Source organism: Styela clava, chromosome 4 (genome assembly GCF_964204865.1).
Source record: "Styela clava chromosome 4, kaStyClav1.hap1.2, whole genome shotgun sequence".
Taxonomy (NCBI): domain Eukaryota; kingdom Metazoa; phylum Chordata; class Ascidiacea; order Stolidobranchia; family Styelidae; genus Styela; species Styela clava.
In genome coordinates this window covers 8,298,857-8,322,165 of record NC_135253.1, presented here as the reverse complement: position 1 = coordinate 8,322,165, position 23,309 = coordinate 8,298,857, and the positions used below count along the sequence as shown (strand labels likewise).

At 34.3% G+C, this 23,309-nt stretch overlaps 2 protein-coding genes and 1 long non-coding RNA gene across 8 annotated transcripts; 2 read left to right on the top strand and 1 right to left on the bottom strand.

Annotated features, from left to right (window-relative positions):
* Positions 1-483: 483 nt before the first annotated feature.
* LOC120325852 (dynein regulatory complex protein 10-like) lies at positions 484-6,566 on the bottom strand. Its single transcript, XM_078111489.1, has 9 exons — positions 6,329-6,566; positions 4,616-4,815; positions 4,310-4,527; positions 3,816-3,964; positions 3,302-3,427; positions 1,768-1,890; positions 1,357-1,481; positions 1,045-1,162; positions 484-696 (listed from the first exon to the last, which is right to left on the bottom strand). Exons 1-9 carry the CDS (start codon positions 6,449-6,451, stop codon positions 586-588), a joined length of 1,293 nt encoding a protein of 430 aa, XP_077967615.1. The 5' UTR covers positions 6,452-6,566; the 3' UTR covers positions 484-585.
* Positions 6,567-13,089: 6,523 nt separating this feature from the next.
* LOC144421959 (kallikrein-12-like) lies at positions 13,090-15,223 on the top strand. The gene is made up of 8 exons (XM_078111593.1): positions 13,090-13,285; positions 13,450-13,500; positions 13,606-13,726; positions 13,840-13,990; positions 14,212-14,356; positions 14,568-14,752; positions 14,836-14,955; positions 15,064-15,223. Exons 1-8 carry the CDS (start codon positions 13,090-13,092, stop codon positions 15,103-15,105), a joined length of 1,011 nt encoding a protein of 336 aa, XP_077967719.1. The 3' UTR covers positions 15,106-15,223.
* A 3,135-nt stretch (positions 15,224-18,358) lies between these two features.
* On the top strand, positions 18,359-21,966 carry LOC120326810 (uncharacterized). Of its 6 annotated transcripts, none has more exons than XR_013475225.1 (4): positions 18,359-18,504; positions 19,914-20,058; positions 20,523-20,577; positions 21,423-21,966. It is a non-coding gene; the product is annotated as an uncharacterized LOC120326810 (long non-coding RNA). The 6 variants fall into 6 exon arrangements; XR_013475227.1 differs by lacking the exon at positions 21,423-21,966 and adding an exon at positions 20,765-21,327; XR_013475226.1 differs by lacking the exon at positions 21,423-21,966 and adding an exon at positions 20,761-21,327.
* The last annotated feature ends 1,343 nt before the right edge of the window (positions 21,967-23,309 follow it).

Sequence of the window (23,309 nt, the reverse complement as noted above, 5' to 3'; positions counted from 1 at the left end):
AAGTTCAATGAATTGAGAATTCTTATATAGCTTACAGACTAGATTGTCGTTGGTTGTTCAGCAGTAAGGTCATGTCTATTGTGGGGCTTAAGAAGCAAACAAATGGCTCCGAAGAATGATGTAATGATTGATAAGTTATTTTCGTGTATGAGTTACTCTATTTTTTGGTTGGCACATTGCGGTGAGCACCAAGAAAGCTCATTCTGCCGGTTACCTTACATGGGTTTGTAAGTTTGAACTTTGTAGCAAACAATTACATACCAATATAGGCAGAAGATAGTGGTTAACCATTCCATATAATTAAGTCATCTTATTGGTGTTTCTCAAGAGATTATTAATATGGAAATTCCTTACATCCATGAAAAAAACAGAATTTAACAGTGGATTACAATCGGAAATCACACCACTTAGATAATAATATCATTGCTTGACTTCCCCGAATTCTGAATTTTTTCCGCTTCACACCAACGCGAAACAACAAAGTTAATGCAAGAGTTCACTGGCAGATTAAAATTATAAAAATATTTGAGCTAGTATTCTGTACATGAAAATACAATTTTATAAAGAAGCTCTTTTCTCTAGCAGTTATTTCTTTCCTTTCTTTTTTCCTCCTTTCTTTCCTCCCTTCTTTGATTTGTTTTTCAATGCTTTTCTCACCTTGTATGCTCTGAAGTAAGCTTGAATGGTCACTGCAGCCTAGAAGAACAAAATTGATATATATTAGTATTATCCAAGGCGATAAAAAACACATTTTTCTCCATTTTGAAACTATTCTTGTGCCAATCTGAGATTAGGACCTACATAATATAATGCATTCAGACAGTCATTCTTCCCAATCTTTTTTTACATTCCATCCTATTTGAAAAATCTTCGTGCCTTCCTCACTATGCATAAAAACTGTGTTATTTCGTTGTTCAATCTTTGAGAGATCATTAAACAGTGATATGGGCAATTCATACTCGTTATTGTACAGTTTGCATAGCTTACGAGGGATGTTGTTATGCAGATTTCAGAAGTAGCATACATATTTGAATGTTGTCATACCTTGATATTTGCAGCAAGTTCTCTCTCTTCTTGTTCCCTCTTTTCTCTTGCGATCCTTCTCTCTTCCATAATTTTATTGTATTCTTCTTCCAATACCTTGAATTTTTCTTCCAACTCGCTAGTAAAGGGAAAAAAAATATAATTCACTCTTAACTATTAGCATGGATAAAGAACATTGTTTGTCATAACTATAATATATATTTTTATATGTTTAAACTACCTCTTGTGAAAAACTCAACTAGTATTCCGGCCCTCCCAAAATAAAGAATATTTACATGTCACTACTTTTTTGTACTACAACACAACTTCTACCTCAATTGTTTCTTCTCTTCAGTATAGACTTTGTCTATCTGTTCATATTCATTCTGCCTGTCACCCATATCTTGATCGTATTTCTGGATCCAGTTTTCAACTTCAGTTTCTATTTTGTACTTGCGCTGAATAAATTTAAAATTAATGTCAATAATAGTGTATTATACTGAATTGAACACATGGCAAACCACAGTAAATGTCTAGATTGCATAGAAGTGCATTTCTACCATGTGTCTATTGCTAAACCATGTTTAGATATTCTAGTTTATCTTGGAATAATCATCCCTCAACACCAACAAACCATCATTCTTGTAATTGAATGTTCAGAATAGCCTTCAATAAACTGATTTTAAATTTACCATTTACATCTATATTTCCAAAACATAGACAGTTTGTTTCACAAAATCTTACTTTTCGAAGACCTTGTTCAACTTCTCTATTCTCTTGCAACATTCTACTGAATTGATCCTGAACTTGATCAATGTCTGATTTCAATTTGGATTGTTTTGCATCACTATTCCTGGTATCAGAAGCCTGTTGACAAGAAAAGTATTTTAATGTGCGGAACATCAGCTATGAGATTACCAGTATGGTTGGTTTCGCTGAAAATGTATTCGAGGCATAGGACTTGATAACATATTTTTTAATTCTTTCTTTCAAACTGAAAAAATATGCATCAAATTTATTTTCTATTCCACCATAATAATTGTTTCTATGTATTTTGTGAGCATAATCAATTTTGCCACTAAATAAAACTTGATAGTTAAAATAAAAAATCACTACTAATGAAAGGAATTTAGTATTTTAATATAAAAACCGAGATAGCAATTTAAAGCATGGTGGTGAACAATACAACTATATACAAAAAAAGATTTTTCATTAATATTGTTATATTTTACTCAAATTATATAGTCCGTATTTACTCGAAATTACGCCTATATCGCTAATAGGCCGACTCCCTAAAAACGGCCTTAAAAAGGCGATTTTATAAAAATTCGCGAATAAGCCTGTCGGTCCTTCGAATCGTTACACGCGGGACGACTTAAGAAAAACGTAGAAAGAGAACAAAAATACTGTATCGCAAGCATTTCTCACGTTTATCGTTTCAGCATGGGCCGTAGGTGGATTATTACACGTAACTCTTACTTGTTAATTTATGTTAAATAAAACAATTTCCTTTGATCGCCACATTGGCGATTAATTTCGTTCCTTGTTCGTTCAAGGAAAGAAATAACGCTCTATTAACACATTCTTATAAATGGTTATGAATCTCTTAACACGCCAGACGCCCTAAGAAAGTCGCAGAAAGAAAATAAATTTGCTGTAACACAAATATTTCTCACGTTTATCATTTCTGTTTGTTAGCGACGAACGTAGATTCTTACTCGTAACTCTTACTTGTAAATTCTTGTTAATAAAGACTATATTGCTTTTCATGCGTCGTGATTTGTATTAGTGGAAGGGATTGTTGTCAGGAGTTTAAGAGAGTCCCTGAGTCATCATAAAACAATTTCCTTTGATCGCCCACAACGCGGTTAATTTCGATAAGAGACCTTATCCCCCTTAACGGATAACATGTCGTAAAGGTGATTAAAAGTCGTGCGCCGTTAATTGCCTATGATAAGACAATCACACCTGCACAAGCGAGCGACGAAAACAAACCAATCACAGACTGTACAAGCGTCAGGTGTTAAACAACCAATCACAGAATGTACAAGTCACCAGCTGTATGATAAGACAATCCACCTTCACAAGCGATTGTGTGTGTGCGTGCACGCTTTTTATCGTGAGAACTTGGTAAGGTTTGAAGCTTTTGGAATTACCGGCAAGTCAGCATAATATCATCTCCTTGCGTAATCAAATTCTGATGCGCGAATGAGCTAATTTTCTGGTTAAAAATTAAAACAGGATGTGAAATCTGTCTTGTCTTATCAAAGCGAAGTACCTGTTGTTTATCAGATTCTGTTTTTGTCCTTCTGATATGTTCTTCAGAGAATTGTTCAATTTGAAACAAATCATTTTTCAATCTTCGAATTGTTTCTGTTTTTTTACTCGTCTCTTGTTCTTTATCCTGAATGAATTTACATTAACAGGCTTATTTTATCAAAAATTATTTTCTACTGAATTAAAATATTAACTCTACTTCAAGCACTGGCAGTTCAGGTAGCAGAAAAAATAATGCAAAAGTTAAACCATACCAACACAAAATTAGGTGTATAATCTGCATAAAATGTGCTCGTATACACAAACTTGAAGCAGGCTTCTTGAAAAAAAAAACGAACCTAAACCATAAACATGGGAAATTAATTACAATTAAACCTCGAAAGTCACAATTAAATTTATCACCTGTTTTACATTTCCTTAAAAATGCGATAATACCTGAATACTTCTATGAAAACAATTTAGCTTGAAGAAAAAAAAAATAATTATATTATAAAAATAAAATGCATAATCCTTACTTCGATTGCAGAATCAAGTTGTGCCTGTAGTTTATTTATAACAGTAGAATTTTGCTTTTCCCTTTTCGAAACTTGATCCAAATAACTTGATCTATCCGATTCCTCAGCTGGTGTTGTCAGTAACAATTCAAGCATGATCGCTCTTAATTCTTGAGAAAAATATTGTTTTTATACATTTTTGGTCTTCAGTCATGTTTTATAAAAAGCAGAAAATTGCTGCGTTCAGACAATTTCATTTTAAGATAAAAGCACTGCATTTAGTTTCAAAATGAATAAAATCACAATTGAATTCACATAGCCACTGGCCGATTACGGTTTCTGCTTCCTCCACCATTAAGTCCATGCATCTGAGATAAATAACTGGCTAACTAATCCCATACCCCACTGGGAACCAGGTTTATATGCCTCGTGATTAAGTCGTCGGCTTTCCTCTCCTTCAGTATAACTTAAATTGTTTTCAGTGCCGAATGTAGGAGTTATTTTGGATGAATTACCTTTCAGTGCCTCAATAATTTTTGCATCCTGATGTGTAATAATTTGTTCAGTACTTTCAAGAATTAAGTCACGTCTAAGTGCAGTCGCAACAGCAGGATTTAAAGAAAATTCTCGCATAACATTCTTGCATGATTCAGACACTTCTAATCTTAACTTCTCAAGTTTTTCAGAATCTTTGGAATATTTGGTGACATCTTCGAGTAGGGCGCATTTTTCTCTGAAAATATTTTGATAAAATATCAAAATTTCTTGTTATTTAGGAATATATTCTATCAAATATATACACCATGTATTATTAATCTTACTTGTGTGTCTGAATTGCTGCAACAAGCTCATTCCCTAAGGAAACACTGAATCTTGCGAGTTGCAAAGTGATAGTCGGAAGAATTGCAAGAAGTTCATGTCGTCTAATTGTTTCATCAAGGCAAGCAATAATTCGTTGGGTTTCCACAGTTCCCAACTTTTTTCTTGCTGGATCAAGAATACGTAAGGCAGCAGCTACACCCTGAAAATATAATCTGGCATTATTTAGATATATTGATATTTGACATGCAGATAGATATATGCTAATTAATAAATCCCTTGAATAACTTAGTATGTGCATTCAGAAATTCTCTCATTCTAATTTCGCTATCACATAAAAAATCCATGAATAGAAATGAGCTAATATTTCATATTTTGAGTAAACTAGGTCAGTACATCCCAATCAGTTCATAGGGTGGCTTAGCCACTTTGCGACCATCAACTTCATCGATGTTATTATTGCTGAAAAAATTAAGGAACAGCAACAATATTTCCCACGCGTTATCGTCCACTTATCCCCCATAGCTCTGCAAAATTACACTAAAATTGGGCCACAAACAACGAAGTTACGACCGAAAACCTGACCAAAAAAAAAATCATTTTTTCATGTCGCCAACTACCTATTGTCCCCGTAGTAAAGCTTGAAAATCCATAGAAATACAAGAAATAAAAAGATGAAACTTGTCAGTTGGGTAGAGTTGTATTACTTTTAACCATCTTTTAAAGTTTCACGTTTCCACATTTAAGGAAGGGAGAATGGGGAATGCATTTCCAATAGGTCAATAATATCTTTGTCGACCAATTTGCGACCACCATGTTTTTGTGTATTTGATTGCTGTAAAGCGGTGCTTTGTTTGTAATTTGACGAGTTGTGTTCAAAAAAACTGTGTTCTTAAAATCTATGACGGTCAGAAATGCAATGGGAAGCCTAATTTTTTCTCACATGGCCGTGTATGTTGTAGTTTCGACGCAGCAGAAACGATTTTCAAGGCACAAAATCCGGGTCTAGTATGGTTTAGTACCACAAGTACTTCCAGTGGGCGTAGCATAACGAATTTTGCATATGTTATTTCTAACCCCTACCTGACTATGCTATCAAAAAATTCCGTCACTACGACGCCACCTTCACGTCATAGGATTGCAAAAGTATAATTACGATCGCTGAAATGGCACCTGCGCCGCCGATAACGAGTCGCTAACGCCGACGATCTCTCTCCGATCGTGATCGTTGTGACGAGAAAACGAGAGAAATAGCTTGCTCAATTTCGGGTGACCGTCTGCGCGTTTTGGACGATCATCCGCATACTTTGGTGGGTCTTATTACGCCACTGTGACGTCGAAATGACGTAATTTTTCGGTGACGTAGTCAGGTGGGGGTTAGGATTGACATATGCAAAAATTGTTGAGCCAGGCCAACTAAAAGTGCATGTGGTACTAAACTATACCAGACCCCAAAATCTGTGATCTCACACTGGTCGTTCGGTCGCAAATATGTCTTTTGAGTGTCGTACTTTGGTGGTTTGTATAGCTTTAACCCCTGGTCGTAGAAAGTTAATTCGAGGTTAAGCGTGTAGAATGAATGCCAATGCACCTCTGGTGAAAAAATTAACAGGATAGATATATTGGTTTTTGTTTTATAGCGGTTTGAATGAAACCGTCCGCAGACTGGCTACACCACCCTACGAAACTACACTAGACACAAATTGTTGTTCAACCTGTTGGCTGTTGGCGCTTCCACTCCTGGTCCTGTTTGACTTCTTGCTCTTCAAGTTGAGCGGCGGAAGCAAAACACCCGCACCAACATCTCTTGTGTGTTGAACTGTAAGAACTTCCGTCATATTCTAGGGTAATTCAGAAACTGTAAGTTAAATTAAACAGATAATCGCCAGAAATTTCTAAAAAGTCGTATAGCTGTTTTATTTTGTCACGCATGGTTCAGCTCACCATGGTAACGAGCCTGTTATTGAGAGCGCCATCTGCTGGTACAAACAAATACCTAAACCACAAAGAGGCTTGGGAAGTTGAATAAAAATATCTACGAAATATTTAATATGCCCGAGAAATCAAAAACTTTGCAACTTTAATATCACCGCTTATCTTGAACATCAAAAAATATTATTAATCGGTCATTCTAATTTTAGGTAACAATTATTACACAGTGGCTTTAAAATAAACTATATATAACTAAGACAAAGAGACGTATGAAGATTGTTAATTGAAATGACTACCAGCGAAGAAGACTCGTTAATTTAAAAAGTATCCGTTTCGAGTGCCGTATTTGGTTGTTAAAGATTAAGTGTTTCGTGAATAAAGACGCTCACCATTTTTTCAAACAATTTGTTACTTGGTTAATTTTTTTTTAAATATTGAATAAAATATCAGTTTCTAGAATGACCTCATTGATGTCTGACACATGACGTTATGCAGACGTTTTCAAACAGAGGGCTCTTTCATTTTACGTCAACCATTCATTTTACCACAAAAATAGATTAATAAAGATTCCAATCTGATGCAGCCTGAAAAATAGGTCAGGCGAACGTTTTTATCGAGTATGCACTCATAATACCCATGTTTGAAATATAGTTTGATACCGACAATCTGTAAAATTGTTAGCTTATGTTGCACCACGAATGCATTATTTTTCTTCATTTACGTAACCTCGTTTCCCAAACTTCAAGTAAGTGTTTTGGTATTTGAAAGTTAATTATTTGCCTCACATGGCGTGTTTTCTTAAACATGTTCAACTATTTATACTGTTGCTCTTATTCCGTCGATTCCAATCTATTCACTCAAAAAAAGACACAACCAGTGGCGGCGCGTCAATAGGGCCAACCGGGGCAATGCCCCGGTTGTTTTTTCGGTATAATAAAAAATATTCGAAAAATACCTCAATATCGGTTGCACAGACTGTCTACGCTAGCCATATTCTCCCGACATGGTTCATTTTTCGCTCGCAAAGCTTTCGACGCCGATTTTGCCCCGGTTGCTCATTGTATATCGTATTCTCTCTTTTATCTTCCACTCGCCGCGTTTGTCTCGTTTGTTTTCTGTTTCTTTTACTAAATCATCGGGGCCGATCGGGGCTAGCCCCGAAATTATGACGACACAATGCCGACGTTTCTTACAACAACGTGTTGACATATTCACGCATTCCTTCTCGTTCGTTGGTTGCTTGAAGAGTTTATAGTTTCCTCGCCTTCGTTTTTGTCGCTTGTTTCGCTATTTGAATCAGTTAGAGACCTTTAGTCTATTTGCTTTCGATTTTCCACATTCCTTTTGAGCTCCTCACTTCTTTCCGGCTTCGCATTTCTTAGCCTTAGACCTCATAATGAATAAGGTTGATGCACTACTTCGCACTCCGTTTTCGCAGTCTTGGGCCTTATCAACCAAAAAATTGTTCACTGGAACAATCCCATGACGGAGGAAAGCGTCGGCGTACATTCTGCGCAGAAACTTGGTGTTTTGCACTTTTTTGTTTTTATTGCCTACTTTTTGCTACCGCCCGTGACTCACGTTGGTGTAAATTTGGTTTTAGAGATCTTAAACATCTTTCCGAGCGTGCCAGGGATCATCAATCTTCTATGGAGCATCTGGACAATGCAGTAAAATACTGAACATTCGAAAATGTTAATATTGCAGCACAGTTGGATGAAGGACGCGCAGTTTCTATTCGTCGGCACAACCAAAACGTCGAGAAAAACCGCCATGTTCTCGGTCGATTGATAGATGTTTTGAAGTTCATTGGTTGTCACGAGCTGTCCCTCCGTGGGCAGGATGAACGGGCTGGCTCTTCTAATAGAGGGGTATTTTTGGATATGGTGGAATACACCGCATCCCTAGATACAGTATTGAGAGATCATCTTGATGCCGCAACTGTTTCGAAAGGGACATCTAAGGATATCCAAAATGATTTGCTCGACTCAATGTATAAAATTTATTTACAACATTTGGCTCTGGAAATTGAGAATTGCCAGTTCCTTTCGATTCAGTCTGACGAGACAACTGACATCACGTGCGTTTCCCAACTGGCTGTGATTTTTCGGTTTGTGAAAGATGGTAAACCTACCGAGAGATTTCACAGCTTTGTACCAATCGTTGATCGCACGGCTTGCGGGATATCGGCTGTACTGAAAAAAGTGTTACAGCCTTACAACGCGAAGTCGAAATTGATAGCTCAAACTTATGACGGCGCGGCAGTCATGAGTGGGTCGAAACATGGTGTTCAAGTTAATATAAAAGAAGATTTTCCTAATGCGCATTTTTCACATTGTTATGCACACCAATTTAACCTCGTTATTAAAAATATGTGTCTTGATACCCCTCTCGTCCGTATATTTTTTTGCAAATGTTTCGGGGTTTTCTTCATTTTCTTCCGTTTCGCCGAAGCGCTCTGACCTCCTTCGCCAGATATGTAGCCGCCGTCTCCCAGCTTGTGCACCAACACGTTGGAACTTCCAATCACGCGTGGTGCAGGGCGTGTCCGAAATTAGGTCTGAGCTCATTGAGTGTTGCAATGGCATTCAGAGCTCTCCGGTTTGGGACGAACGCTCTGTGAGAGAGGCGGCAGGTCTAAAGCGTCTGCTAGAAGATGGTGAGTTTTCATTTTTTCTCTCTTTTTTCTCCACAATATTCTATCACGTGGATGTATTATACGGCGCATTGCAGTCAAGGCTAATGGATGGAGCGTCTGTGCAGTCGTGTATTTCAGACTTCTGCGATGCTGTATCTCGTATCCGGGAAACAATAAAATACGACGACACATGGAGTGCTTCTTTACGCCGCGGGCAAACAACGCAGCGTTTGATTTTGTCTGCAAAGGAATGCTGTGACATTCTGGTGAATCAAATAGGCGATCGTCTGCGCACTGAACACCTTGCCGCGTTCTCTTTGATGAACCACAAAATTTTTTCAAAATTTGCACGTCAATTTCCCATCCATTTGTTGGCTACTGTCTCCAAATTTTACCCCATGATAAACGTGGGTGAATTGGAAAATGAATTGCGATGTATATACACCAATCAAACTTTTTAGAACATCACATCAACTTGCGCGCTCTATGGGTTCCTCATAGATAACACTCTAGTAACTACCTTTGCGGCGTCTGCAAAATTTCTGGACATCATTTTGACGACGCCTATTTCTTCCGCCGACGCAGAGCGAACATTCAGCACGCTGAAGCGTATTAAAACGTATCTCAGAAACACAATGAAGCAAGATAGATTAAATTCCTTGGCTGTTTTATCCATTCACAGAGACGTTATTTCTGGGATGCATGACTTTAATCAGCGCGTTATTGAGCATTTTGCTTCCAAGAAACCGCGGCGTGTTGCATATATCAAGCAGTAGAAGTCTAGCAGCATATATATCTATGAGTGAGCGACGCATGTCCTTATCTTTGCATTACCTTTCCTTTCTTCATAGTAACGTTTTAAACCTTCTTTTAGGTTTTGTCTGCTTCCCCGAAGTTTCTGTTAATATGTCATTGTATTTATCTGGGTAAATATTGCCTTTCCTTTTGAAAGAGGTTTCAAAATAAATTATGTCTATATTTATTAATCCCTTGACTTGGACCGGTTTTAAAGACACTTACTTATCGTTAAAAATTGTCGCTTTTGCCGATTGGTTGTTACCGATGGAATGGTTTTTATACTCATAAAATGATGATAGAACTTACAGCGCTCATCCTGTCCCCGTAGATGGGGGTGACTTGGTCCCGCAGTAGCTTGCCCCGGTTGTCAAAATGACCACGCGCCGCCACTCACACAACCATAGCTTATTTAAACTTCAATTAAACTACTTTGCACAACATATGAGCAGAAATTTTATCCGATTCTAATGGACTACGAGCGTTTTGCGAATGATGCCCAACGCTCACATGTTTTTGCAACTACTGTATAAGCTACACGCTGTACCTCTATTGCATTGGTTTTCAACCTTTTTCGTATCGCGGAACACTTTTTCTAATCTAAAGTTGTGGCGGAACACCAAACGAGATTTTTGAAAATAAACTATATTATGCAATTAACTGACATCGATCATTTCGGCATGAAAATAAAATAACGAAATTAATAATATAGCTTGTCAACTTTAGCTGGAAAAGACGTGACACATTCCGATTCAGAGCTACAAGAGCTAAAGTACGGTACAAATAAATGTTTTTGCGGGTTTGCTTATAAATACTATGATTAGCTAGAAACAGAAATGGTATATTAATGTGATATTTGGGTCTGTTTCGATGAGTTTCAAATATTTCATTCTGGCTGTAAATGGGGAGAGCTCTTTCTCAACGGCTTTCAATTTCTCGCGTTTTTTTTATACGCAACAGGAGTCCAGAGGGTCGGAAGTCGATTTGGAAATTAATAGAAACATTGAAAATTGGCAACAAAGCAATTTTTACTGTTTAATTTCGTCATAATCGCTACTTTTTTTGCCCCCTGAACGTTTTCATATTACCGCCTTTTTTCTTGTGCGCAATTATTAATTCTTGCCGATCGGCGGAGATCGAAGTTTCATATTTTGATATAACTATATGCGTTCATATCGACAACAGATGGTATTGACATTGTGGAGCGATTTTACATTCCAATTTAATTTTATTCTGATTTTTATCGTTTGCCCCGACTTTGATCTAACTTATCGCCGTTTGCAAATTAAACGTCCCAGTTTTAGGCGAATAATATTATCATTATCGAGCACACATTTATTAAAACGATAATTGAGTTTCTTATGCTCCACACTGGTGTCTGTGTTATTTCCGAAATAAATCAATTAGATACTGTTATTAGATAAATCTGTGATTGCGTGAATCCTGAATGTTGATTTAAAAGCTGAAATAAAGGCATTTCTACGTGGTCATTAGGCGAGATGAAAAAAAATTGTAAACAATTTTGTGCCCAATTGCTTTTGTGCCTAGTAGAAGGGGAGACTGATTAGAAAATCACCTCAAGTTTTCACGTTTTCTTTTCTAACAAAACAATACCGCGACCATTATCATAGCTATAATCGTTACCTACAAATTCACAATTTTATTTGCAAAATCAACACTTCACTAGACGATTTTGATGATTCCACACCCTAATTCTTACTACAAGAAAAGCTTAAAAATGCAACGAATGTAATCAACTCCGATGATGACTCCCTTCGTGGTCGAGTATAATGTTCACATTTTTGAAACATTATTTGGTCAAGAATGGAATGGATCACTAAAAATACACGCCGAGATAAAGTCCATTAAAAGGGAATATGGCCTGTCATTTCTTATCTGGTTACAAGTTTTTTATACCGACTTTCCAAAACTCTGACTCGCCATTTTCAAATCGACGCTATTTATATTATTCGAATGACGTCATAATACTTCGAAAAAGCAATTTTTCGAGGAACACCTGGAGGTCTCTTGCGGAACACCAGTGTTCCGCGGAACACCGGTTGAAAATCACTGCACTATTGAATAATAGTATGACAATATAATACCCGCAAGGGCCGGCCAACCTTGCATAATTAATTAATAAACCAACACCTATGCTGATGGTATAAATAAAGTATTTGTGACATCACGTTTATAGGCTTCGTCTTCATATAACGCATTTTGAAAAAAAGAGTACGGGTTATGTGAGAAAAGTATTTCTTACTTGCACATTTTTTACTTTTGAATATTTGGAGAATTATTTCCAAAATTATTCGGTATGACTCCAAGTATATTTCCCTCCCAAGTAAAAAAATATTGTACGAAACTAATAGTTATAAAGATAAAATTAGTGCACGAAAATACATAGTAAGAAATATATGGTTGATCACGAGTTAGGCATTTCACAGGAAGTAATCGATGTTACTAATAGCACATCTACATATTTCCTTGTCACTTTTTAGGTTCTATTTTCTTTGATTATTCAATAAAATCATTCTCCAACTTCGTACAATTTGATTCGTCAATTTGCTATAAAGAGGCTTTGATATTACGTATAAAATATTTTTAAATTTTTAATGATTCCTCTCGTCAATGAAATTTGAACCTGACGTCAGATACTTGAGATCATTGGGGAAACTTGTGCTTTGTCCAATTCATTTTTTTATTTAGTATGTCACAATTGAATTACAAACAACATTGCAGGACTTCTTGGTGAAAAGCAAAACTAAATAAAAAGTGCATTTCTATTCTCATCGAGACCTAGTTGGGGATAAACAGTTTACGTTTAAAGGAACAAATAACATTTTTCGGGATTCAAAATATTTTACTAAATTTTAAACTAGATTTCACACATTTGTCCAGTATCTTCAGAATTTTGTGCAACGAGTCATTATGTAGTTGCGGAAAGTTATTAATAACTTCAAAGGTTTTAATATAGTTTCAATGACGCAGTGGGGATCTTTCTAACTCTAGTATAAAACAGCCAGAAATTAGATCCATCAAGCATACGAAATTTTCTACAGATACAAAAACTCAACATTTCCGTGGAGTATACTACAAGAAACTTTAATAATGACTCTATTGGTGCCACCTCCTATTTTTACCTCTATAGCGGGGCCAAAAATTGCAGCCGGTGTACTTATGCTCTTTGGATTTCTAATGACTGGAAACGTTTATCAACCTCCTGAAGATATGAACTACCAAAATCTGACTGATGATTTGACCGTTGCTTTTAATAAATTCACTAGATGCGGGGTGAAAAATGAAGGTAATATTTTGTCCAACTTATTGCGCTTCAAACGTATCCAGACTCGGATAGAAGTTGTCTTGGTAGATCATAATCAAGCAAAAATAAAATAAACATTGAATTTCCCATAACGTAAATTTAATTTCTAATTCAGTTTTCCAATAAAAAAGTTTCTCATTTTTTAGATTTTTCATCGGCAAAATTTCGTTCGGGACTCAAAAATGCACGAATTCTTGGTAAGTTCTAAATGTCTGACGTTAATTATTTGATTTATTTAAGCTTTGCTTAATTGCTATAAAATATATATATGATTGCATGGAAAAAAATCTATTTTATATTAGGAGGCAAAAATGCAGAAAATTGGCCATGGATGATATATTTATTGCAAAACGACGAACACAGATGTGGTGGAACATTAATTAATTCCAAATGGATTGTTACTGCTGCACATTGTATTGCGTTGTGAGTATGGAATACCTTTGTTTTTTTAGTTTAATAAGATCGTATTCAAATACACCTACATAATTTGAATACAGTGTAATAACTGTGTGCCAAATAATTTTATTTTATTCTAGTCCTAATGAACCAGAAAGGTACAAAGTAATTCTCGGAGAACATAACATTTCCACATTCAGTGGAAATCAAAGGATGTCTAGTATCGCTTCCATCAGAAGACACCAAAAATTTAATGCTGTCAACTACGACCATGATATTGCATTACTAAAGGTACGACATATTTAAAGTTTATAGTTGTGATGTGATTTAAATTAGTGGTTAGGCAATGAGTTAGTATTAAGTTATAAAATCGTATAGATGAAACTGTATTAAATATTGTATGTCAATAAAGCCCATAATTAGTAGGACCCGAGTGGAATTTATTTGAAAAGAAACGACATTAATATATGCGCTTTTGCAAATCATTCCAATATTATAAAAACTTTTTTCAGCTTAAAAACCCTGTAATATTCAATAAACACATATTGCCAGCATGTTTACCAGACCAAGGATTTCCAACTGATGCGACAAATACTATATCAATGGAATCAGCATTTACTGGGAAAAAATGTGTTGTCTTAGGTTGGGGGAAAACAGGTATGCTTTTTGTTGGCTGCAAATATCACCGCTTTTTGCAACGACATGCATTAGGAATATAATGATGTTATTGAATGGGCGTCTATGATGGTACATTATAACATAAATAGTCATTGATAAAATGGAAATAATACCTGAAGGCTATTACTACATAATATGAATTAGAACGCATTTTTAATATGTTAAATATACTTTCAATTTTATATTTTAGAAAACAACAACGACCAAGAACCAAAAATCAAGGTCCTTCAAGAATTAGAAGTTTCCGTTCTACCTCGAGTATTGTGTACGTCAATAACAGAAGAAAAAAATTCGGGAGAATATAATAACATTATAGTGAAAGCAAATTCTACAAAATTCTGTGCTGGAGGATATCCTGGCGAAGACACATGTGACGTAAGCAGTGTGACATAATGGTAGCTTTATAACAAAATTTTAGACTTGTTATTTGAAAAATACGTGTCTTGTTAATCATACAGGGTGACAGTGGTGGTCCTTTACTGTGTCGTGATAATAACGGAAAGTTCAATTTGCATGGTATAACTTCATACGGCCCAACACCATGCGGACAAAGTGGGCTACCGGGAATATACACCCAGGTAAGTGATATAACTTATCTGTAAACTTTGATATGCATGATGCTGCACCTAACGGATAGCATCCAGGATTTTAATTCGATTTGCTAAAGATTCAATTTAACATTTCAGATATCAGGATATCGTGACTGGATTGATTCAAACATGAAATAAAAAGGCTGTCTTTTGAAACAAAACATGGAACATTGAATTCAACTATCTTATACTTTTTAATATTATCTATTGCATATTCTATTTATTTATTAAATTAATTTATTTAATAATATTCTATTACTTCTAAAAAAATTATTTATCACATATTTATTAGGACATGTACAACAATAATTTTTTATTTTATTTTTTTATTTATTCATTTTTTGTAAGTGAATTATAGCATATATATATTCATTGCATAATTATATTGTATTATGTTATTATAATAAAACACTCAATATGACATAAAATATCACGTACTCTTTGTGATTTGAAGTATGATGCAAATTTCAATCAGTTGTATGTACATATATTTAACCCAGAAATAAAATATGTTCTGCATATAGAAAATTTATATATATATATATATATCAATGATTTTAGGTCCTATAGACTGGTGGCAGGATAAGAGTAATATTGCACATCAACAGAATGAATTATGGAAAAAATCGCTAGTGAAAGAATAACTGTAAATTTGTCAATATTCAGAAATGGATGAAGCCACTATGGGGCTATTACCTTGATTTTTCAAATTTTTTACTGATTGATACGCATGCCTTTATTTCACCCATAATTTTTTACTTCATTTAAACTCTTGAGAACACTATTTATAGAATATTAGTACACATGATTCCGTTACACTTCCCAGCCGTAATTGTCCGCCGATCTTTCCAACAAACTTGGTGCACAGCTGATGACTGACCATACCGGTACCCATTTGTTTTTATCCATTTGTTGTACAGCCTTCACAAGTTTCAACAATGTTAAAATTTTTACTAAGCGAATTTGGCGACACTTGACTACATCAACATATTATTGGACACGAAATGGACATAGCGATCGTTTTGTTGTTATGTTGTTCTTCGACACGTTTTAAAGAAATCGCTTTTCTCTTTGATTACTGGACCAATTGCTTTAAAATTTTCAGTGGTTACTTTTTTTCGTTACGTCATCAAAATTATGTGTCTCTACGTGTCCATATATTTGAGCATAGCTCTCTTGTTATGACGATGTAGGCAATCTTTTGAAGTGAAAGTTTGATGAACTTTATTATAAAACACGTGAGATATCCAACAGAATTATAATATGGGATAAATTTCTTATACAATATTATAATTTTTTTATACAATAAAAAGAAATCTACACCATTATGAAAATCATTACGATATTTCAAATATGATGTTCAGAATTTTACTTCTATATACTCTCAATCAATTTAAATTAATCAATTGATTTAAAAGCTCATCCATAAAAAGAGTATTACTTTCTGTTTTTTGTCGGACCGCCATTGTAACTAGAGTTAGGTATGCACCATATATACGTGATCGTAGAATAGTGTGAAGTAAAATAGGCCTATGACACAAAAATGAGTCATAGGGAAAATCATATCACGCAATCCTAAAGGGTGTTCTACTACGATTAGATGCACACATGAAAGATAGAATGGCATAGGCTTCAACAATGTTAAAATACGTTTGTGGTGCGCTAGGTTTGCAGTTTACACATTTTAATGAAGCCACATAAATGTAAAGATTTGGAAGACTACTACAATTACTGTACTAACTTGTGAAGTTTAATATTTAATACAAAATAACACAATGATATTAGTGTCTATTGTGACTAATTGGCCAAGTACCACTACTTTCATAAGCTCAATTTACGTTAAAAATTAGTCCCATAGAAACGTATTCAAAGTCAAACGCGTGGCAATATATCCAAAACATGTTTCATAAATACAGATTGAAGATTAGGCAGGCCATTAAAAAATACCCACGTCCTTCTACATAAATTCGACATTGTGGAACACAGCAAAGTTTCATTCTTCCTATCGTAAACTGCAGAATGTGCAAAAGCTATAGCTAATGACGGAACTATGGGATCTGAGAGGTGGAAATAAAGTGTCAAATGAATTTATATTTATTGGTGATTGAGCGGTAAAATTTTTGTCTAACCTCTACAGTTTTAAAATGATATAAGTATGATATCCCATAAACTATTCCATTATGCTTCACTGGAAATCACTTTGTTCGTCTTGTTATTGCAAGGATGTTCAGGTCAAACTGTTCAAATGAAAATAGGTAAGTACCGGTAGTCTTTTTGGCCAAAATCCAATGGCATGTAATTCAACCGTGTTTGTTAAACGATTGTTTGAAAAAAAGGGGAAATTATAAAGTTCGACTCCACCTAAATACTTGGCAGTATTTGCTTTTAATTTGTTTTTGGTCTCTGTGCCAACCGCTATACTGACATCGTCATACATAATTCTTTGTACAACATTCAATGGTCACCTGTAACATTCAGTGATATTTTCACTCTTATTCGCGAACTGAAGATGTTCTAAAAAATTGTACGAAGCCCTTGATTTTTGCACTTGTGTCCCGTTTGAGTGAAGTTAGGCAAAAACCTGTATCAAGTTACGTCTGACAACGAGTATCAGTTATTTTTATTTTGCAATATGCCCGTTACGTACGAACTGGATATTTTCCTTTTTACCACAGGCGGATCGATCCTGCATATTTACGTACTGTCATTGACACCAATATATGCATTCCGTGTAACCGAAGCACAAAACGCTAAACGCGCAACTTGGTAAACCTTATCTGACTCCGCGGTATATACACAGTGGTGGGATTCAGCCGGTTCGCACCGGTTCTATAGAACCGTCTCACGAAATTTTATGAGCTCAGCGAACCATTACTGGTTACTGACAATGTTCTGTTTGTAACAGAACCGGCTGAAAAATATACCTTTTGTGAAGGATCCGGCTGACAAAAAATTCGAATCCCACCACTGTATATATGACGGAGTAAGTAGGATACAAAACACTACGAAGTATACATCTTCCACTGAAGCACCCATGTCGGCAGTCCGCGTGGTCCTAAGTTTTAGTTTAGTTCGGGCTCGTTCAATTGTATATCGTCATCGTGATGATTATCGCTATCGCGTCGTCGTCATCATTACTGTGTTGTTTTTCTTGCATCCAACGTGTCCCCTTTTTTATCTTTCACGTGTCGTATTAGGTTTATCATCGTACCTCTAAGCTCAGTAAGATGTTTAGGATTACATTTTTGGTGGTAGCACTGTAGCAGTTCAAGATTTTATTTCTTGTTATGGCAGTTTAAGATTTTATATCTTGGTATGGCAGTTTAGGATTACATTGCTCTCATAGAATTGTGGTTTGAATTCATTTAGTAGTCTCCGTCTATATCGTCCTTTGTACTGTATTTCGAATCGTTCGATATAACATTATATTTACATGTCTACAGCTCGTGTTTTTTTGTATTGCATTTATAGTTATTGTTTTATCTTGGTTGTATATCTGTTGTTTTGGGACTATGCTGTTATATGGAATTGTTTTGTGTAAGTATTAGTTTTATATTTTGTATTATTCGTCTTTGATTTATTTGGTGATAACTATTTCATTCATATTTTATTCAACCGTTTTGAATATTCTCAATAGACGAGTCTGGCAAATCGACTTATAGCAATTCCATAAATTAGTTGAAAATTTGGTAAAAATTATATCTTGCCTAATTGAAATATTGAACTGCAGAAAGTGTAGGACATATCTTGAAGTTCTTAAAATCGCATGAGAAGGTACTTTACGGCTCAAAATAATTGTTTTTTCTTCAGCGGAATAATTGATGATTTTCTGCCTAATTTTCTTCAGTTTTGTAACATAAACTCTCATGCTATTTATGTTACCTTAGAATATATTTGTTCAACCAAAGTATGTGTCAAGTTTTACCTCTGATATCTGTGCTTAATATAAATATTGCACTGTGCACTATTGGCAACACTGGGCTAAACAGAGCTTATGAGAATTTGCCTTGTGTTGTCACTTCGTGACGCGACAATCTTTCAACTTTATTTTAATTATCTGATATATTTCAATAACTATTTGCCTCAAAAACTGAGACGTCACTTTGGGGGTAGGGCCCAATAATTTACCAATTTGGCAGTTGATAGTTGCTTGTTGTTCTTTCGCAGCACTTCAAGAGATCTCGTCACTCCGTGACGTCACAGAGTGACATAAGTATGCCATTTTTTGAAAATATTATTTTTCTGTACGCGAAGTACAATAATATTGGGTTTGAACTGCAAATTCTTTCGTTTTGCCCTCTACTTACTTTGGATCTTACCCACAATGAAACTTGAATGACCTGATTGAATGGCAATGGCAACTTTTTCAAAACTATCGATGACCAAAATATTTGACCTAACATGTGCCGGTTTTGAACAATATAAACGAACTTATTGTAGACTGCAATTGAAAAAATATGTAATCTGTTGGAATGGCAGAATAAATATGGCAAAATGCATCGTTTTGCAATATAATTCGACATTTTTGTAAAAGGCGTAAGTGAATTCAAATAATTCACAAACAATATTAAATCTCAAGTTTTAACATCGACATCTGGATTTTGGTGCCGGGTTCCGGGTCCCAAAAGTGACACCCAGGTTGAATAAAATAGATGATTTGAGGCGGCAAAATCATCCGAATGGAATAAATGACATGGCTATCTAATTTGAACAAATTAGATGTTCAATTTTTTGTCGTAAACACAGCAAAATCACCCAATGTGTAAAGGATCGTAAAAAAAGGTAGCAGTGGTAACATACTGGTATTTGTAGAAAGTTCTTGGACTAGTGATATTTTGTACCCCATGCAGGCTGCACACCATACATGACTGACTATAAATATTTTATAAATATGTAAATCCTAGAACAACTCTTTTATGAGAAAAATCCATCTCGATCTTTAAAAGGAGTTCTCCATGACCATTATGACGCCAGTCAACACAATGATGCAGTGTATAAATCCGTGGTCAATTTTAAGTTTATTCCAAGTGGAGAGTGACATCGTCATAAAAACAAAAAAGTTTGATCTTGACCTTGGTGCCACAGTTTATGGTAAGTAATTGGTAAACCGATATTGGACAATGTGTAGCATATATATTAGGTACAAGTTGGTTTTGGATTTATAATTATTTTTATTATTTATTTTATTATTAGTGGTATTATGACCCACAAGTTCACAATATGACTCAAACAATGATTATCAATCTGGAAAATTGTTTTATCAATATTTTGAAGCTACAAACGATAGGAAATGGATGTCCTACTTTTCCTGCTCAACATATATTTTATCCTAGTGGTCAGCATGCTTCTCTGGTTTATTACTCCAAATAAACTATAGGCATATCTGAAGGAAAAATAGTAAATCTTCCGAACTTATCAAAATATTGTTTACATCATTCAAACTGAGGGGATTTTGTCCACCTTATCTATGTATTAAATTTACATTGAATTTTTAAATTTCGGTTTTAAAATGTATTTCTATACTGTTTATTGTATAATAATTTACAAATTTTCAGATGAATGGAAACTGAAAACCTCACTGCTCTTATAGTAGCCGGCAAATATTGAAAGGTGATTAAGTGACAAAAATAAAGAAACAAATTCCTATCTATCTAATTTCATTAAGTAAACTACTCTTTAACTGGAAGATTGAATTCCGAATGTAGTTCAATAATGGTGCGCTCAACAGATTCAAGGTTGGGATATCACGCACATTTATTTTGCTGCATTTATCCACTTCCCCTTCTTTTTAAGTAAGGCAGTGTTTCGAATATCCACTCAAAGGTCAAAGGGCCATAAGCAATATATCCGGAATACTGTTAGGATATTCCACAAGCTATGAATTGCAAGTTAAGTTCATAGTTCTTTAGATGATTCATGGGTATAATTTTTTTCATAGATAAATATTTGATGTTTAAAATATATGTCCTGTAACCAAACAACTATTTTGCGTAACGGATTTAGCTTCTCGATTCAATTATAATTCATAGTATTTGCAACAAAATTTGAAGAATTTGAATAGAGTTTAATTTGGGGCAGGATTAATGAATCTGATTGAAACGATTGTTGATTTTTGGTATAAAATTGATTGTAATTGGCAATAGTAAAAGTAAAAAATCATTACTGACAATAAAACGTAAGATTTATCGATTGATATAAATTTAAATTAATTACTCTCACTACATTTACTTTCTGCAAAATGTATCACTCGTTTGCTTGCATAATTCAATTACTGTTTCGTACCAAATAGTAATTTTGTTGCATTTTATTAATTAAATGACATTTAGAATTAAAGTATGCTTTTCTAATATAAAAAATGTATATATATATATATATATAAAATCAGATAAATTTAAATATTATTTGAATACCTGTTCACGAATTCATTAATATATTTTTGTCTTTATTTGTTGCAGATCATTTAGGTCATGTGATGAATATGAAGAATTTAACAGCACTATCTACTTGTATCGACCAGATACTTTTGTTCTTTCTGCTATGTTATTGGCATCAAAAGAATATGAGTGGAACCATGCAATTGTTCTTGAAGGAAAAAAAATTGGTGAAGAAAAAGCAAATAATATTTATTATAACAAAATTGTCGATATATTGAATATACACAAAAATCTTGAACACCAAAGAATATTATTAATCGATCATGCTAATTTCATGTATGCTAATTTCAGGTAACAATTATTACACAGTGGCTTTAAAATAAACGATATATACCTATGACAAAACTACATATGATGATTGTTAATTAAAAAGACTACCAAAGAAGAATACTCGTTATTTTAAAAAGTATCCATTTTAGGATTTATTAATATAACTTCTAGTGCCGTATTTGGTTGTTAAATATTAAGAGTTTCGTGATTAAAGACGCTCATCGTATTTCAAATAATTTGTTACTTGATTATTTTTTCTTTTAAATATGGAATAAAATATCAGTTTCCAAAATGATTTCATTGATGTCTGGAACATGACATTATACAGACGTTTTCCAGCAGAGGGCTCTTTCATTTTACGTCAGCCATGCATTTTACAACAAAAATAGATTAATAAAGATTTCAATATGATGCAACCTGAAAAATATGTCAGGCGTATCTTTTTATCGGGTATGCGCTCATAATAGCCATATTTGAAATATAGTTTGATACTAACAATCTGGCAACTCATGCCCTTATCTTTGATGTGTCAGTCCAATTACGGTCTTCAAATGTATATTATCATTATTATAAAATCATTTCAATCCATACTACAAACTTGAATATGCCATAAAAATTTGTACAAATGTTAATGCGCAGATTTTTTTAATGAAAACGCTAATTTTTCATTGGAAATCATTTTTTCATTTTATATTTTATCTTGTGGCGTCAGAATAATGTAAAAATATATGTAAAATTGCACCACGAATACATTTTTTTTTTCATTTATGTAACCTGGTTTTCCAAACTTCAAGTATTAAGTTTTGGTATTTGAAAATTAAATATTGTCTCAAATGGCGTGTTTTCTTAAATTTATTCAACCATTTATTCTGTTGCACTTATTCCGTTGATTCCAATCTATTCACTCAAAAGAAGACACAACCATAGCTTATTTAAACTTCAATTAGGCTACTTTACACAAAATATGAGCAAATATTCTATCTGAATTTAAAGGACTACGAGTGTTTTATGAATGATGTCCAACGCTCACATGTTTTTTCAACTATACACGCTGTACCTCTATTGAACAGTAGTATGACAATATAATACCCGGAAGGACCGGTCAACCTTGCATAATTATTAAACTAACACCTATGCTTACGGTACAAATAAAGTATTTGTGACATCACGACTTCGCCTTCATATAACGCATTTAAAAAAAGAGTACGAGTTATGTGAGAAAAGTAGTTACATAATTTCTTACTTTTGAATATTTTGAGAATTTTTTTCAAAATTATTCGGTATGACTCCAAGTATATTTCCCTCCCAAGTAAAAAATATTGTACGAAACTAATAGTTATAAAGATAAAATTAGTGCACGAAAATACATAGTAAGAAATATATGATTGATCACCAGTTAGGCATTTCACAGGAAGTAATCGATGTTACTAATAGCACATCTACATATTCCCTTGGCACTTTAGGTTCTATTCTCTTTAAATATGCATTAAAATCATTCTCTAACTTTGTACAATTAAAAGGGTTTTTTGATTCGTTAATTTTCTATAACGCGTATAAAATATTTTTAAAATTTTAATGATCCGTCTAGATTTCTAACGTCTGGATTTTAATTTTGACATGCATATGACTGGCTTCGAC

Bases quoted from the DNA above. Each gene is read 5' to 3' on its own strand.
- LOC120325852 (XM_078111489.1), bottom strand. From the start codon at position 6,451: ATGACGGAAGTTCTTACAGTTCAACACACAAGAGATGTTGGTGCGGGT. The intron at 4,816-6,328 runs GTTGAACAACAA...TTATATTTTCAG, and splicing joins GAAGCGCCAACAGCCAACAG to GGTGTAGCTGCTGCCTTACG. The intron at 4,528-4,615 runs GTAAGATTAATA...AAATATTTTCAG, and splicing joins GCAGCAATTCAGACACACAA to AGAAAAATGCGCCCTACTCG.
- LOC144421959 (XM_078111593.1), top strand. From the start codon at position 13,090: ATGACTCTATTGGTGCCACCTCCTATTTTTACCTCTATAGCGGGGCCA. The intron at 14,753-14,835 runs GTAAGCAGTGTG...TTAATCATACAG, and splicing joins CTGGCGAAGACACATGTGAC to GGTGACAGTGGTGGTCCTTT. The intron at 14,956-15,063 runs GTAAGTGATATA...TTAACATTTCAG, and splicing joins TACCGGGAATATACACCCAG to ATATCAGGATATCGTGACTG.